Genomic DNA, 14,296 nt, shown 5'->3' on the forward strand with positions numbered 1-14,296 from the left:
CGTACTGTCCCTCTCTGTATATCCTGTCACTCCCAACTCGTTTCGACGATGCTTTCTGTTTTATTTTGCGTTTTTCCATCTTATCTGGCGTATCTCCAACATGGCAGCTTCCGGGTCGGATGACACGGTGATGACGCGCTGTGAAAACCCTCTCGCGTGTGTGTTCCTGGTTTTTCAAACACCGAGAGTGACAGAGGTTGACGCCAACGACGTGGACCGCTGCTGGAGCTGGGGTCTCTCAACCATGACCTCCTTCCTGCCCAACGTCTCCTTGGGTCTGGTGCTGGGTTGGGTAGCCGTCGATGGGGCTTGCTGCTTTGGCTGTGGAGTTGCGAGGAAGTCATCTTGGCCTCCATCTTCTCCAGAAAGTTGAGTAAAAAGAAAGAAAGTACCCAAACAGGGTATCGTCGGTGATGGACGCCCCAACGAGGGTCCGTCTATCCGGCTCCTTCAACCCCATCCTGCACAGCCATCTGGGTATGCATGCGAATCCAAGTTCCGTCCATGGAGGCGGCCATCGGCATATTGTGGAAGGCCGGCGCCATGGTCTCCTCCTCGCTTCCCACACTCTTGTACTAAGCCTTGTAAATCGTTGTCGACCGCAGAGCTGTGTTGCTAGCCAGGTTCTGTATGCGGAGCGTGTAGGAGTAGGCTCGGTCGAGGCATCCTCAGGTGGTCCGTCTCGTCCAGAGCGTAGCTTAGGGATCCAGACAAAACACCAAAGTATCACCCAGCAGTGGGAGACCCTGGGTGTGGTGGGATCCCAGTGAATGCTCTAGGGGGCGCACGGATACTCAGCGGTGCTTCCAACTCTGACAAAAAGAAGACCCAGTGGTGCGCCAGTCAGTAGTAGCAGGTCAGTGCTTTGTTCACCATGGAGGTTGAGAAATCCTCCTCCAGCAGTTTGTTAGTGAGTGGAAGCTCTACTCCTAGTATCTCCCCACCATCCCAAACAAGCGAGTCATCTTGTCCAGCGGGCAGCCTTGCATGGTCTGTTTGTCGTCCTCTGGGAACAGGAGGACAGGACTCGACCGCCAGAGGAGCATGACTCAGGAATATGATGCACGACTTAACGTCACTCAAATGTATTGCCCGTCAAAATAGTCTTATAAGTCACGATATAATAAAACACGAGTGACAACCATGAAGGAATACCTGATTTATTATCCCGCTTCGCACAGTTAATACCATTTTTTAATCCCATCAGAAACATTGTAAGCTCACAAACGGTTTAGTTCCCAAAACCTGGTTCCGTGCATGAATGACAGCATCAACACTGATCCCTTTCCACTTTATCCCTTTGAAGCACATTCGCTGCTTAAACAATGAAAGCAGCTTCTTATCACAGCAGCCGTGCTAAACCTAGCAGTGCTACATTCGTCCTCAAGCTTGTGGCTGCCTGGTGGCAGGGAAGGCGGGTGCAACTATGGCAGCAGGCTCAAAGGAAGGAGGTCTCTGATTTGAAGACTGTGAGGAGGTGAACGTCTCACAATAAACAGGGCTGGAACCCTGTTTCAGCGTGGAATGCGTGATAACTCTAGTTTAAACTACTCTAACTCAGTAAACATTAGTACTTAAAACAAGCTATTTTGTCAGCTGTCGTACAAATGTTTTCTATTTAGCTGAAAAACTTGGCTAAAAAAAATGGTTGGATTTATTCGTGCAATTAATGCAAGGGCGAGTTATTATATTAGCCAGGGGCCACAATGGCTCAATTTTATTCTGTTTTTATATGGGTTTATTTATTTTAGTTTTTGTGTTACCTGTCAAATGGGACAAAAGGCTGTGGTGCTGACTAGAGGCTTTTTTCTTTTTAAATAAACAATGATAATAATGTACATGTAATGCACATTTGATTTCCTAAATAGACAAAAACAAAACAACTGTTATTAATAAATAAACGTAAATAAAAACAGTAATACAATGATGTTTGAGTCTGGGGTACAAAAGACAATGAACAAAGCTGAACAGAAAACAGCTAAATGAAATGAAGGACCTGAAATATAGTGACACATGAGCAGTACCAGGGAAATCATGAAAAGGGGTGAATTTGAAAGAATTAAAAACACTGTTAAAAGGGAAAAAAGATCACATTGCATATTTACAAACTGTTTCATATTCAGAGCCATCAATTATTTCCAATGAGGAAAGAATGACTCCACGAAGGAGAGTTTTGTGGTGATGCATCTGACACGCCGAGCAGTTTTGGCTGCAGTGCTATAAATCATAAAATTGAGACACTTATCATTGTAATTTATTTTCCGAGTGGCCAAATTTAACCATGATCCAACTCAGTCCTCAGACGTGACATATAAAGGAGTGAAGGTGAAAATGATTTACTTCAGATGCAAGCGCCTCCCAGGATGGAAGCTTGTGGTCCACTGCTGTTCCCTTATGTTAGCGCTCCTCTTGGTCTTCAGCCTCGCGGCCAGCTGCTCTCCTTCTTCCTCTCTCCTTTCACTCTCTGCTCGGGCACTAGAAACCTCCTCACCACTTCCTTCCCGAAGTCCTCCATCTCGTCCTCCAGGGCACTGTCGTCCTCCTCATCTCCCTCCACCAGGTCTTCTAAAATATCGCTCACGTCGTCAGCGAAATCCTGGAATCTCATCTGGTCATGCACGAAGAGGCCGTCCTTGAAGAACTCGGCGGCCAGTTTGAAGAGCTCATCTCTTTTGGCGGACTCCACTCCGAACTGCTCCGCCTTGCTGAGGTACGTTTGCAGGACGGTCTGGAATTCAGACAAAGGGACGGGCAGCAGGCCCTCAGCTTGAGCGCAGGCCTCCAGAGAGCTGCAGAGGTCTCTGGGTTTGGGGTTCCCCTGGAGGCGGCCGCGCTGGTGGCTCCAGTACTCCGGCTGGTCCAGGGTGAGTCGGCGGTGGGAGTGGACGGGCTTCCTGTCAGCCCACAGATGCTCCTCCTTAGCATGTTTCTGGGATGGTCCGTCCCGTCTCCACTCACCATCGTGTTTCTTTCTCTCCTTGCTCCATGACTCTTCTTTCCTCTGCCACTTCTCATTCCTTTCCTCCATTGCTGGGTCATGATCTTCATCACGTTTCATTCCTTTGTCACGCCAGCGTTTCCCCTCATTTCCTCTCCGTGCCTCTTTAACACCCTCCCACTCTTTTCTTTCATTCTTCTTCCCCGTGTCTTTTTCCCTTTCACCCTTCCTGCTCCTCCATCCATCCTCCTTCCATTGTTTCCTCTCTTCTCTATCATGTTCCTTTGTATCCCTCTTTTTCTTCTCATCCCTTCCTTTACCAAACCTCTCCCCTTCAACCCACTGTTTCCTCTCATCCCTTCCTTTACCATATCTCTCCCCCTCATCCCACTGTTTCCTCTCATCCTTCCCTTTACCATACCTCTCCCCCTCATCCCTCCTTTCGCCAAACCTCTCCCCTTCATCCCAATGTTTTCTCTCATCCTTCTTTTTACCATACCTCTCTCCATCCTGCCACAGTTTCCTCTCATCCTTCCCTTTTCCATATCGTTCGCCACCCTCTTCCCTCCCTTCTTTCCACTGCTTTCTATCATGATCATTCTTTAGATGCCTCTCCTCACCTCTCCTCCAGTCTTTCCGCTCTCTTTTGTCTTTCCATTCTTCACCATGATCCATTTTCTCTTCATTGTGCCAGTCTTTCTTCACTCTGTAATCATTTCTTTCTCTGCTGTTCTCACCATTATCTTTCCTCTTAGAATATGAGCCACCATCAGGTTTCTCATGCTGTCTCCACTGTTTGTCTTTTCTCTCCTTCTTTTCGCCCCACTCCTCATTCTCTCTATCCTTCCATGGCTTCCCATCATCCCCTCTTCTCTCCTTCTGCTTCCACTCTTTATGACTCTTGTGTTTATTTTCCTTCCCTTTGTTAACCTTCTCATTTTTCCAGTCCCTTTCTTCTTCACGATCGGTCCTTTCACGCTCTTTCCACTGCTTCTTGTCCCCCTTGTCATGCTTTTCTTTCTTCCTAGCTTTCACTTTCTCGGCTGGGAACTCCTCTGACACACCGTTTTCTGTATGGCCACCAGATGGCGATGTGGTCAAAGTTGAGGCCGGCTGCGACGCTGCATGAAAAGAAACAACACAGTTTCAGTCACCTGTCTCCCTCTAGCGGTAACTGCTTCCACGTTGTTAGTACCTGTCGGACGTTTTAATTCAGTCACAGCAGATTTCAGAGTGTTAACCTCCTCCTGTAGGCCTGGCACAGACTCCAGCTCTCTCCTCATCCTCTCATTCTCCTTCTGAAGCAAAGTCAGGGTCTCCATGGTTTTCCTCAATCCACTGCTGTCCTCCTCCCTGTGCAGCTGCTCTGCCGCTCTCTCTGCAGCCAGTGCTGGAGAAACCTTCAGCTCTTGGTTCTGTGCCTGAGCTCCAAGAAAGTGAGGAGATTATTAGGGCTGCAACGATGAGTTGATGTCATCGATAACAACGACAACAAAAATTCGCTTTTTTCAGTTTTTTTTTTATACTTTATACTTGTATAAAAAGGAAAGAAATCTTGTGTTCCAACAAAGATGTGACCAGTTGACGTTTGTGTTAAAATATTCCTATAACCCTCGCGTCAGCTATTTTGAATGGCATTCGACGTCCATCTGACTTTCGACCGGTTGGTCGGAAACATTCCCGGTCGTAAGTCAGATGTTACTTGTATAGATTTCTACAGGCTTAAGAGTGTCATGCTGCCAAAATATTGAGCCACATCACTGCAAAACGATGACATCACAGGCGTTTTATTTACCTTAAAGATCTCAAAATACAATGTTTTCGCCTGCGTGTCAGCAGCTCTGCCAACAGAGTGATTTCCTGAAGGACCAGAGACGAGAAGAGGCAGCTGAGACCAGCTGTGGTGTCGGGTCTTCGGACACGCAGGCGAAAACAACACATTTTCAGCACTTTAATGTGAATAAAAGACACAAAGACTTCATGATTCAAGTTCAGAACAGTGCTGAGTTTGTCTCATGAGTCAATCTCCAGGCTGGACCCCGTTTTCCAAACTGGTTTAGAAGTGATCCTCATGCATTTTTAAGCCAGGCGCACCACTGACCTTTCTACGGCGCAGACAGCACCACTGCATAGACCGGTACGGCTTATACAGTATATATATGAACAAGATCGAGAGTGGGTGTGGCTAATATTCTGGAGTGCTCCATAGTACGGTATTTACAGCACTTGACAGTTCACATTTGGCAGGAGGAGGGAAAAACGCATGAGAGTGGATACTGACCGTGTGTTCTGCTTGTAACAAAGAAATCCGCTCGTCCTCTCCAGCTATTTTGTCTTGAAGCTCCGAAGCATCTAAATTTGGCGGAGGAGCAACTGGATCAGTCCATTCCTGCTGTAAGCACACAGAAAACACAAAAAAAAAAATCACTAAAGCAGAGTTAACTCGCAATTTATGGGAAATTAATCACACATTTTGTATCTGTTCGAAATGTAACTAAAACAGAGTGGCCAATATTGACTTCCTCACGCAAACATTTGTTTACTCCAACAACGCAACATAACAGACACTGTCAAGAACATTCTTTAGAATAACCTCAGAGGAGATTGTAAACATTATATGCTACTGGTGCATTCATTCAAGTCTCCCTCTGGAGATACATAATGTGACAGTAATTTGCAAGTATTCGTGGGGTAACACAGCTTCAACTATCGCCAGCTGTAATATAAATGTTACTTTACTATTATTTATTTTGTAGCCTTCACCACACAAGATGTAAAACAGCGAGTCTTTTTTTAACCTGTACTATCATCTTGTACTTCTTTCTGGGTCAAACATTCATTTAAAATACTACTTTTTAAACCGCTGAGGTTGAAAAATCATTTCATCACTCATCTGTAGTATTCTTGCACCGTATTCAGGTTCTCTTCAATATGCAGCCAGTTTGCTGTCAGAGCCTGACTCCTGTTTGTGCGTCATGCCGCGATGATCGGACCAAATATATGTATGTGCAGGTGCACACTTCTGAATGTATAATGAACACGGGTGACAGCGCAGCCACAAGAGCAATAACTCTTGACTGACCTGCTTTCCTCTGACTTCAGCATCCTTCAGCTCACCGCTCACGTAGTCACTCTCTGCAAATATGCATTTCATTTTTTAGTGAGTCAAAATTTCATCAACACAGTTTAATTGTTTGCAATAATGATCGAAGAAAACGCAAAGATACATGCTCACTCCAGTACACACCATGCAAACATGCGAAGATTAAAATAATAATAACAATATAGATAATAATAATAATTAAAAAACAAAAACACTTTGTAATTGTCTATACTCTGCAATTTCAAATAGATAAGGGTGAGGAATCTACTTCTCATACATTTGATACGTGAGAAGCAGATCTAAAAAGCAATGTTGAACAGTCAATACGGAGTCTCTGTGACCCATATACAACATCTAGGAAGCATCAACCACACAAGTGCTGGATTTGTGCTTCAATGATGTGAAAATGTGCTTCCATGAGTGACCATCTGGTTTCTTGTGTCCTATTGTGTTGTATGTCATGTAATATAATCTGACAAAAGAAAAGTGAAAAGCCATTTAAAAAGTAATGTTAAAAAATAAAAACTGCATTCACATTAATTCACCAAGACCAAACGTACCCTCATCTAAGTCCATGAAGACCCCTGCAGGTACAATACAGTTTCAGTTTTAGCCCCCTTCATCAGGTGTCTTGTTTCAACTATTCAACACTTGATGTCAAAACAAACCTGAGAAGAAGATGGTGCCAAGGCCCACCAGAAGGACAGCGCCAAGGAGGCACTTGTTCAGGGTGAACCAGCTCTCTTCTTCTTCTCTGCGTGGCAGCTGGAAATCTTCCTCGACTTCCTCTTCCTCCTCCGTTCTCCCAATCCTCTCCAAAGTTGCCAGGAGGGACCTTCTCCTCCTTAATTCAGGTTCTGCCGTTGCATGTGACTCTTCAGCACAGGCTGTGAAGCATTACAGAGCTGTTGTTAGTGACTGACCCGTGATGGACAAACACATGAACAAACCCTAGAAAGTGTAAATATGTTGTGTACAAAAGCCTGAATTGACGGCTAAAAAATGATCCAGATCACTCGCAACATGGATTCCTTTGCGATAACCCACATTTCCTGAAACTTTCATTCAAATCCATTCAGGCAGGTGAACCAACATCATAGAAAAACCAACCTTCTTGGCAGAGGTAACAAATATTGTCATTTTTTTTCATGTATTAAGCTCCTTGGCAAGTATATTATTGTTATTTTTTATTTATTTAACGTAAATATGTCTTCGTTTGTTATTCAACACAAGTGTCCAAGCAAAAAAATCGGGATCCACAGGGCCAGGTTTAAATATGTTATTACAAATTAACAAAAAGTAGATTCCTCACATATCGACTTCGTGACACGTGACGGCATCAGTGCGTAGTGAAGTGAGTCTTTCCATAAAAGAGCAGCAGAAACAAGCGTATTTTTCAGCTGGTTATTAAAATAACGTTAGGGAGTAGGCAAAACTTCCTACATTATACCAGTGGAGGACTCATTGTGGGGAGAGAGAAATTTGCTGACCCAAAAACCATACTCCAAAATAGCATTAGAGGTCAGAGTCCCTCTGAAGCCAATTTATGTCCCTCATCCAGCTGTTGTTCCTCCTTAGCATTTCCAACAGGACCCTTTGTGGATGTCCAGATTCTCACCGAGGCCCTCACAGGTTCCTGAGCAGACACTTTTGATTTATGAAGAAGGTGGAAGCAGGACTGGGATGTTAGATTAATGAAGACATTTTGATGTTTCTGGAAAAATGTGTGTCCACATAAATTGTCAAGGATATACAGTTTAAAGCAACAGCTCAGCCACGGTGTGAGAGACTGTTTTTTTCATGGTCTGTATGTGGCGACTGGACATACAGGAAATACCTCTCACCAAAACATATCCGGAACCAGCTGTAACACTATCACAATTCAGTGCACTGAAGCAGAGAATTAAAAAAAAGAGAAAGTTAGTGTGATACCTGCAGGTTCAGTGAGGCTTGACAGGTGAGTACCCTCTTCTCCCGATGGAACCTCCTCTTCGTTCTCTGGGTGTGGCGTGTTGTCATCCTCTTGTGTGGACTCACTCCCTACTAAAGTCTCCGGGGTCACGAAGGAGCCTGAGGCCTCGTCAGGAGTCAGGGTCATGTGGCTCCAGGAGTCAGAGAAGGAATCTGTGTTGAGGCTGGAATCTCCGACTGCACCTTCTGACTGGCAGTGGGTATCGTGGCTTCCTGAGGAGCTGATGGTGACTTCTGAAACTGCTTCGTTCGCAGACGTAAACTCATCTTTGACTGCTTCCTGATGCTCCGTGGAAACATGGAGAGATTATAATCACTATTATTATTACTAAAACGTGGCAACTTATTTCAATATAGGCCACTTAAAAGGACATTACTCTGAGGATCTCCCAGATGACAAATGACCTACTTATATTGTGATGCTTGCTAACCAAATGTGCTTTATAAGAGCACTGCTTTTAAGTCATGAAAAAGACTCAATGTCTCGAACTACAGATTGGATCGCACACAAAAAGCACAGTGCCTGTCCTGAGCAACTTCATACAGCATCTTAAGTTTACTACTAATATGGTCAAAATCATAAACTGGTCTCACGCTGTACTCTCTTCAAACAAGTAGCAAAACACATGCAGATTAAAAAGGTCCAAAAACGAAACATTCGCTGCTTCACAAAGAAAACTATTTTCTGAAGTGCAACCGACTCCCTTGCTGTGGACCACTCGTATAACAACATGTGATAAATAACAAATGATAAATGATATGATAAATAACATTCTTCATGACATGCGATACCAATGAACAGCCGTCCACTGCATACACTGGTGCAAGAGCAGAGCTGTGGTGTTGGAGGATTAAGACTTGCAAGTGTCTTACAAGCATTAAAAATTGTGTTACATAAGTCCAGATCACAGAGAGCCCTTGTAGAAACAAGCGATGAGACTAGCCACACTGTTGTTTGCCTCCTTGCTTGCCTCTTTTACAAAAATCTGCTCTCGTTTTTTAATAATTTTATTTGAAAATATTAATAACACAATTATATAATACGCCAGGGTGACGATGAACCTTCACTGTGAGGAAAATTTTGAAAAATGATGAATTAGTTTGGCCTCTGAGCCGAAATCCAACGTAACAATGGAGGGATATTGTTCTTCACGCATCATACTGGAAAAAAATATTAACTAAAAAGGCATGCGTTTGTCTTTCAGTGGCCCCCTATTACGACTATGCATGAGCTGACGAAACGTATTAATCACAACTCTGGAAAGACTGAAGAATAAAACCAGCTCTTACCTCAGGTTCCAACACTGGGGAGGCATCTGCAGGATGAGTCTTAAAATCTTCCAAAAAGAGTAATTAAATAAATTGAAAACATATTCAAAAACATAAACATGAATCATTTAAAAATACAGCAGTGCACTTGTGACAAAAAAATAACAATTAACAAGAGTAAGAAGAAGCAAAACAAGAAAAAAAGCTGTAGATATTTTGAATACACACCTTGAACATCAGTGGAATGTTTCTCATGCTCATGCTGTTCCGTCTCTTCCGCCAGGGGCCTAAGAGTTTCAGTCTCCTTGATAAAGAGAGGAAAGTTTGTTATTCTTTCACCATATCTCAGCAGTTTGTCTATAATAAGACAGAGAGTCATTTTATTGTAGCGGGCCGTTACGTGGCTGGTTCCCATAACAGTGACAGCACAAGTGCCACTTAAATATGCAGTTTAGAGCTCCAGTACAAACCAGACATAGTTTTGGAGTGAGACTTCTCTTTGGGCTGGCCAGCCTACATGCATGTTCAAATGGGTCACACAGATCTGTTTGAAATTGAAAAAACAACCATCCGTGATAAGGTTCTAAATCGAGGTACCTCAGGACTGACGATAGTCCAGGTGTTTGGGCTACCAACTCCAGACATTGTCCCTCCCCAGACCAGTCTCCTGCACACACACAGAATCACAACTGTCAAACTACCAGGGTGTACAACAGATGCATGGGACAAGTGGAGCACAACAAGCTGTCAAGTTTAACACACCAGTCACTTTGCTATGCATTACTCTGCATGTTGTAAAATATATGTTTATATATGTAGTATTCAGCTACATAACCCTTATCATAATACCCTTATCATTATCATTGCATCACTAGTTTTGAGAGCTATGGCAACGCACACAACAACCACCAAAATCCAATTCTTCTGATGAGTTTCAATAAATGCTAACTTGCTGCTCCCCGACCGAGTGGGATTTGAGCCCAATTGATAAAGTTTGACAGCTCCGATCTACACTGACAACCATATCTAACAGGCTTATTGGAGTTGTAACATGGTTCAGACACAGAATACCAATGTACGATGGAACGTACCACTTAATGTTTACGGTCTTTAACAAGTGGATTTTATATGACTTTAGATGTGACTAACAAGAGTACCATTAGCTCCATATTTTTTTAATGAATTGATAGTTATTAACTGAATAAATACATGTCATGATCACACAGTTGCACGTACTTAGTGCTGTGTTCTTTTTCTGAGGCCTACTGCTAATCCTAAACAGGTTTTCAGTGTTTACACATAAATGATAAGGAGATTTCCATACTCTATTTGCACTGGCTCCTGATTTGACTACATGGCTTTGTCATCCCGTCTCACCCTGTGCCGACAAAAAGCTGAGCCTGGAAACATAACTGCAAAGAAAGTCCAATTCCCCAGCAGAGCCCTCTTGGTCATTAGTAGTTTGAGTGCGTCCGCCTTCTTTCGGTCACACCGGCCTTTTGACTAGACGGGAAATGTTTTAGAAGAGACTTTGGTAACTATGGGGGGCACTGTGCAGACAAAAGGAAAGGATGTTCGTTTCCATGCTGCTTGAAGGTTTTCCAGGTTTCAACTGTATGTTGAATGTATGTTCACAGTTACAGTTGGAAAATACATGCAAACTGGTTTCTGAGATCAAGAGGATTTACCCTGAGGGCACATGCTTACTTTATACTCTGTCTAAATATGAAATCAATTCAGCTACAAAGGGAAGCTCTGGGGAAATCTTTGATGATTCTTATATACATTTACTCTCCCTTGTCCCACTGATCTTAGAGATAGAATCTATCGGACATGCACTAGTTTGAGTTGAGAGATGGGAATCAAGCCAGCAGAAGGATCGGGCTCAGCATCCAGCTCACACAAGCTCTTTGAAACGCTGCTCCTTTGGGTAAAAAGTTACTCAACTAGCAGCCTGCAATGCACTGTTCAACGCCTTCTTCCCAGACAGCTGATGCGTGTCTGGCCCTCACAAAAGCGTGATCGATTTGTTGATAAACTGCCAACATCGTGGTTTGTCCTCTTTTCAGACCGTATCCCAAATATTGCAGAGTCAAAGCCCCCAACTCAGAGAACACACCAAACAATGTCTGCATCTCACTGACTTGCCACTTGTTACACAAGCAACACTTCCATAAATCACAATGTAAAAAAAAACATTTCTGGACCAAAAAGACATAAAGAATGCAGCAAACTCATATGGCTTCTTCATAATAAATTATCATCTTTATTTTCAGTGAATGCAAAAGTGTCTTCACTTTGCGTAATGGCCCACTTCACTAACCCAACCCTTGATTCTTTTTGCGCCGTAATTTGGGTCTGCTAATCTAAAGTCTCCCATGAGAGGCTCTCTGAATCTAGCCTGGGGTCCAGAGCACATTGGGAAGAATATAGTGGAGTGTCTTGAATAGATGTCAGCTAAATATAGACTCCAAGAGATTGACTGGAGACAGGAAGGGCTGATGGCTATGGGGAATAATGCAAAGGCAGTCAAGTCCAGCTTTGAGGAAGGCTTTGGCTTTGCATACATGATGTTGGCTTAGATATTAGGTTAGACTGGTTCATTCGTGAGCAGTTTCAGTACACGTTATCGGTAAAACTAAAGAGGAAACAAAGCGTTTTCCATGACATAATACGAGCTGCTGTCTGATCACAAGCTGCACTGATCTTTATATGTTCGTGACAGCTGCTGAAAAATGACCAAAAAAGGTCAAGACTTTATCTACAATAGCAGAGCACAACAGCAACACACTGCATTCAAAGGGTTGTCAGGGTGAATATTTACACACGTGAAGACCTCTTGAGTTGACTATTTAATTTTTAAAGAACAAATGACTAAATGTAATGTATATAGATAGAAAAAAAACTTACTTACACAGTTTTAAGACACCAGGAAGACCGTCGCGAGTGACCTCAGCTACGCAGCTAAGACGTGAGTAACATGTGGCAATATGGACTATAAAGATATCTAAAACTTAACTCATGGTGCCAGACTCGTCCTGCTCCGTGGTTTAAGTCCACTCGAGACCAACAGTCTCACAAGCGGTTCTCGGTTGACTTGAAGAAACATGCCTCCGGGACTACCGTGATGTGCGCTCCAGCTGTCCAATTAGAAAGCAGAATCGTGCAAGCACCGCCTGCTAAGGTGGTTGGCTCGACCAATGAGGTGCCAGTATGAGTCGGTCGATTGACACAGACAGGTGATGTAGGGTGTTGGACACAAACGAGTCAAAGTTAACAAAGTCGTTTAAGTTGTTGGACAGACAAGTTTTAAACTCCACAGAACAGTGTTATGCACAGAGCAAGTTGTGAACTCTGACACGTGACACGTTTTTTTTTTTTTTTCCCCATCCATCTTGCTCATCTGCTGTGAGGTCGCGGAGGCAGCAGCTGAGGTGAAGAGGCCTTCATATCTTCCCAGAAACCTTCTGATGCTTTTCTTGGGAATACAAAGGTGTTCCCGGGTCCTCTGAGAGATATTAGACCCCGTAATGCCCCAAATGAGTCAGGTCCAGGAGATGAACTGAGGAGGAGCACCATTACTTCTCCAGTGGAGAAAACAAAATAAAAGAAAAACATTTTATTTTCTGAAATAGCTGTTCATTTAGTGGCTTGTTCCCTTTTGAAAATACAGCAACGTATTAGTAATATTAATCATTACTGATCAAAGTTGATATTATTAGTATTATGGGTTGCACAAAGATGTTTTTTTTTTAAACAACAATACATTTGGAACATTACAACTTGTAACTTGTAATGTGGAGAAAAAGTACCCCTTATACTTGGTCATAGTTCCGGGAGTTCTTTAGACAAAATTATAATAGTGTTTTTATAAGCAAACGTGTTCATAAGCAAGATGAATCGAACAGACGTAATTGAGATTTTCCCCATGCATATTTTATTATAGCAGAACAGTAGATCACAGACGTTTCAGAGCCAGTTTCATACTGAAAACTGTCCAAGGCATTGGAGCATCCTAAAAACAAGAATGCCAATATAATTACAACACAACTGAAGAGCACAATGATTCAGTGACTTGCTGTTTCTCTACTTGCCATCGCAGCTATCAATTCAGGCCTTAAAATAGCGGCTAAGTCCATCTTCCAAGGTTGATCAGTCCAGGATTTCTTTGATGCACCAGCAGCACAGAAGAAAGTAGAGACACTCCTTCACCGACTGGATGAAACCATAAGCAACGTTTCCTCCCAGGAAATTCTTGCCTCGACCCAAACCCATGGCCACATCTCGCAGGTGCTGCCCCAGAGAAGAAGAGGGCATAGCCTGGGGGAGAGGACGCTGAGGGTGCATGCCTCAGGAGAAGAGGTGGAGCAGCCGCAAAACTGAGAGTCGAGGTGAGGTCTTGCGAACTGGAATTACACAGCGCTCGTGGACAAGCTGAGGTCTCCTCCAAATTCGAGAGCTCTCCTTCACAAAACCACCAGTTGGCAGGCTTTGTGCAAATCCTACTTGACTCTTCTCTGCTAACACCACAACACTGGTCAAACAGTGGCCTCATAATCGCTGATTCAGTAAGAGGCCTCACCCAGTCACAAAGAGGACAGTTCCAGCAGAAGCTAAACAAACAAGACACGCTGGTCTTTGTCAAGGACAGTCAGTGACTCACTGGGATTTCTAGTAGTTTTGTTTCCGTACGAAAGTGGATTAGCTAGATTAAAAAGAAAAGGCTGTGACTTGTCGGTGGATAATTCACTTTACTTTGGAACAAGTCAAGATTTGGAATCGCCATGTCAAGCTGGAGGATACAACTGCAAAAAGTGATGCAAAAAGTGCTTGAAGCCTCCTGCTGCCATCCATGGTTCTGCTGAAGTCTGCCTTGATGCCACTGAGAGATACTAAAGAAAGTAAAGCAGAAGAAAACATGAACGAGTCCTGCGTCTGATGGTTTATCTCCACTCTCTACCACGTGTGCGCACTCCCCCTGGTGGTTTCACTGCAGATAGGAGGATGGCGGTTAT

At 43.5% G+C, this 14,296-nt stretch overlaps 2 protein-coding genes across 7 annotated transcripts; both read right to left on the reverse strand.

The window, feature by feature from the left end:
• Positions 1–1,121: 1,121 nt before the first annotated feature.
• On the reverse strand, positions 1,122–12,385 carry pbxip1b (pre-B-cell leukemia homeobox interacting protein 1b). Of its 6 annotated transcripts, none has more exons than XM_053844110.1 (11): positions 12,192–12,385; positions 9,879–9,948; positions 9,510–9,585; positions 9,303–9,349; positions 7,974–8,298; positions 6,710–6,928; positions 6,602–6,625; positions 6,021–6,073; positions 5,220–5,330; positions 4,134–4,359; positions 1,122–4,059 (listed from the first exon to the last, which is right to left on the reverse strand). In XM_053844110.1, the coding sequence occupies exons 2-11, from the start codon at positions 9,924–9,926 to the stop codon at positions 2,417–2,419; spliced, it is 2,772 nt and encodes a 923-aa protein (XP_053700085.1). In that variant the 5' UTR covers positions 9,927–9,948; positions 12,192–12,385; the 3' UTR covers positions 1,122–2,416. The 6 variants fall into 6 exon arrangements, with proteins under 6 accessions (XP_053700085.1, XP_053700086.1, XP_053700089.1 ...); XM_053844111.1 differs by having other exon boundaries at positions 1,123–4,059; positions 5,220–5,327; positions 12,196–12,385; XM_053844109.1 differs by having other exon boundaries at positions 1,125–4,059; positions 12,196–12,385.
• Positions 12,386–13,205: 820 nt separating this feature from the next.
• Positions 13,206–14,287, reverse strand: lenep (lens epithelial protein). Its single transcript, XM_053887273.1, has 2 exons — positions 13,376–14,287; positions 13,206–13,296 (listed from the first exon to the last, which is right to left on the reverse strand). The coding sequence occupies exon 1, from the start codon at positions 13,626–13,628 to the stop codon at positions 13,434–13,436; it is 195 nt and encodes a 64-aa protein (XP_053743248.1). The 5' UTR covers positions 13,629–14,287; the 3' UTR covers positions 13,206–13,296; positions 13,376–13,433.
• Positions 14,288–14,296: the final 9 nt, after the last annotated feature.

The sequence above is a fragment of the Synchiropus splendidus genome, chromosome 15 (assembly GCF_027744825.2).
Source record: "Synchiropus splendidus isolate RoL2022-P1 chromosome 15, RoL_Sspl_1.0, whole genome shotgun sequence".
Lineage (NCBI taxonomy): Eukaryota > Metazoa > Chordata > Actinopteri > Syngnathiformes > Callionymidae > Synchiropus > Synchiropus splendidus.

What these genes read in the sequence shown, in the direction of transcription:
- pbxip1b (XM_053844110.1), bottom strand. Translation starts at nt 9,926, where the DNA reads ATGTCTGGAGTTGGTAGCCCAAACACCTGGACTATCGTCAGTCCTGAG. An exon ending in ACATTCCACTGATGTTCAAG is followed by an intron (nt 9,350 to 9,509) that starts GTGTGTATTCAA and finishes TCTTTTTGGAAG; the next exon opens with ATTTTAAGACTCATCCTGCA. An exon ending in TGTTACAAGCAGAACACACG is followed by an intron (nt 4,360 to 5,219) that starts GTCAGTATCCAC and finishes CTTGGAGCTCAG; the next exon opens with GCACAGAACCAAGAGCTGAA.
- lenep (XM_053887273.1), bottom strand. Translation starts at nt 13,628, where the DNA reads ATGCACCCTCAGCGTCCTCTCCCCCAGGCTATGCCCTCTTCTTCTCTG.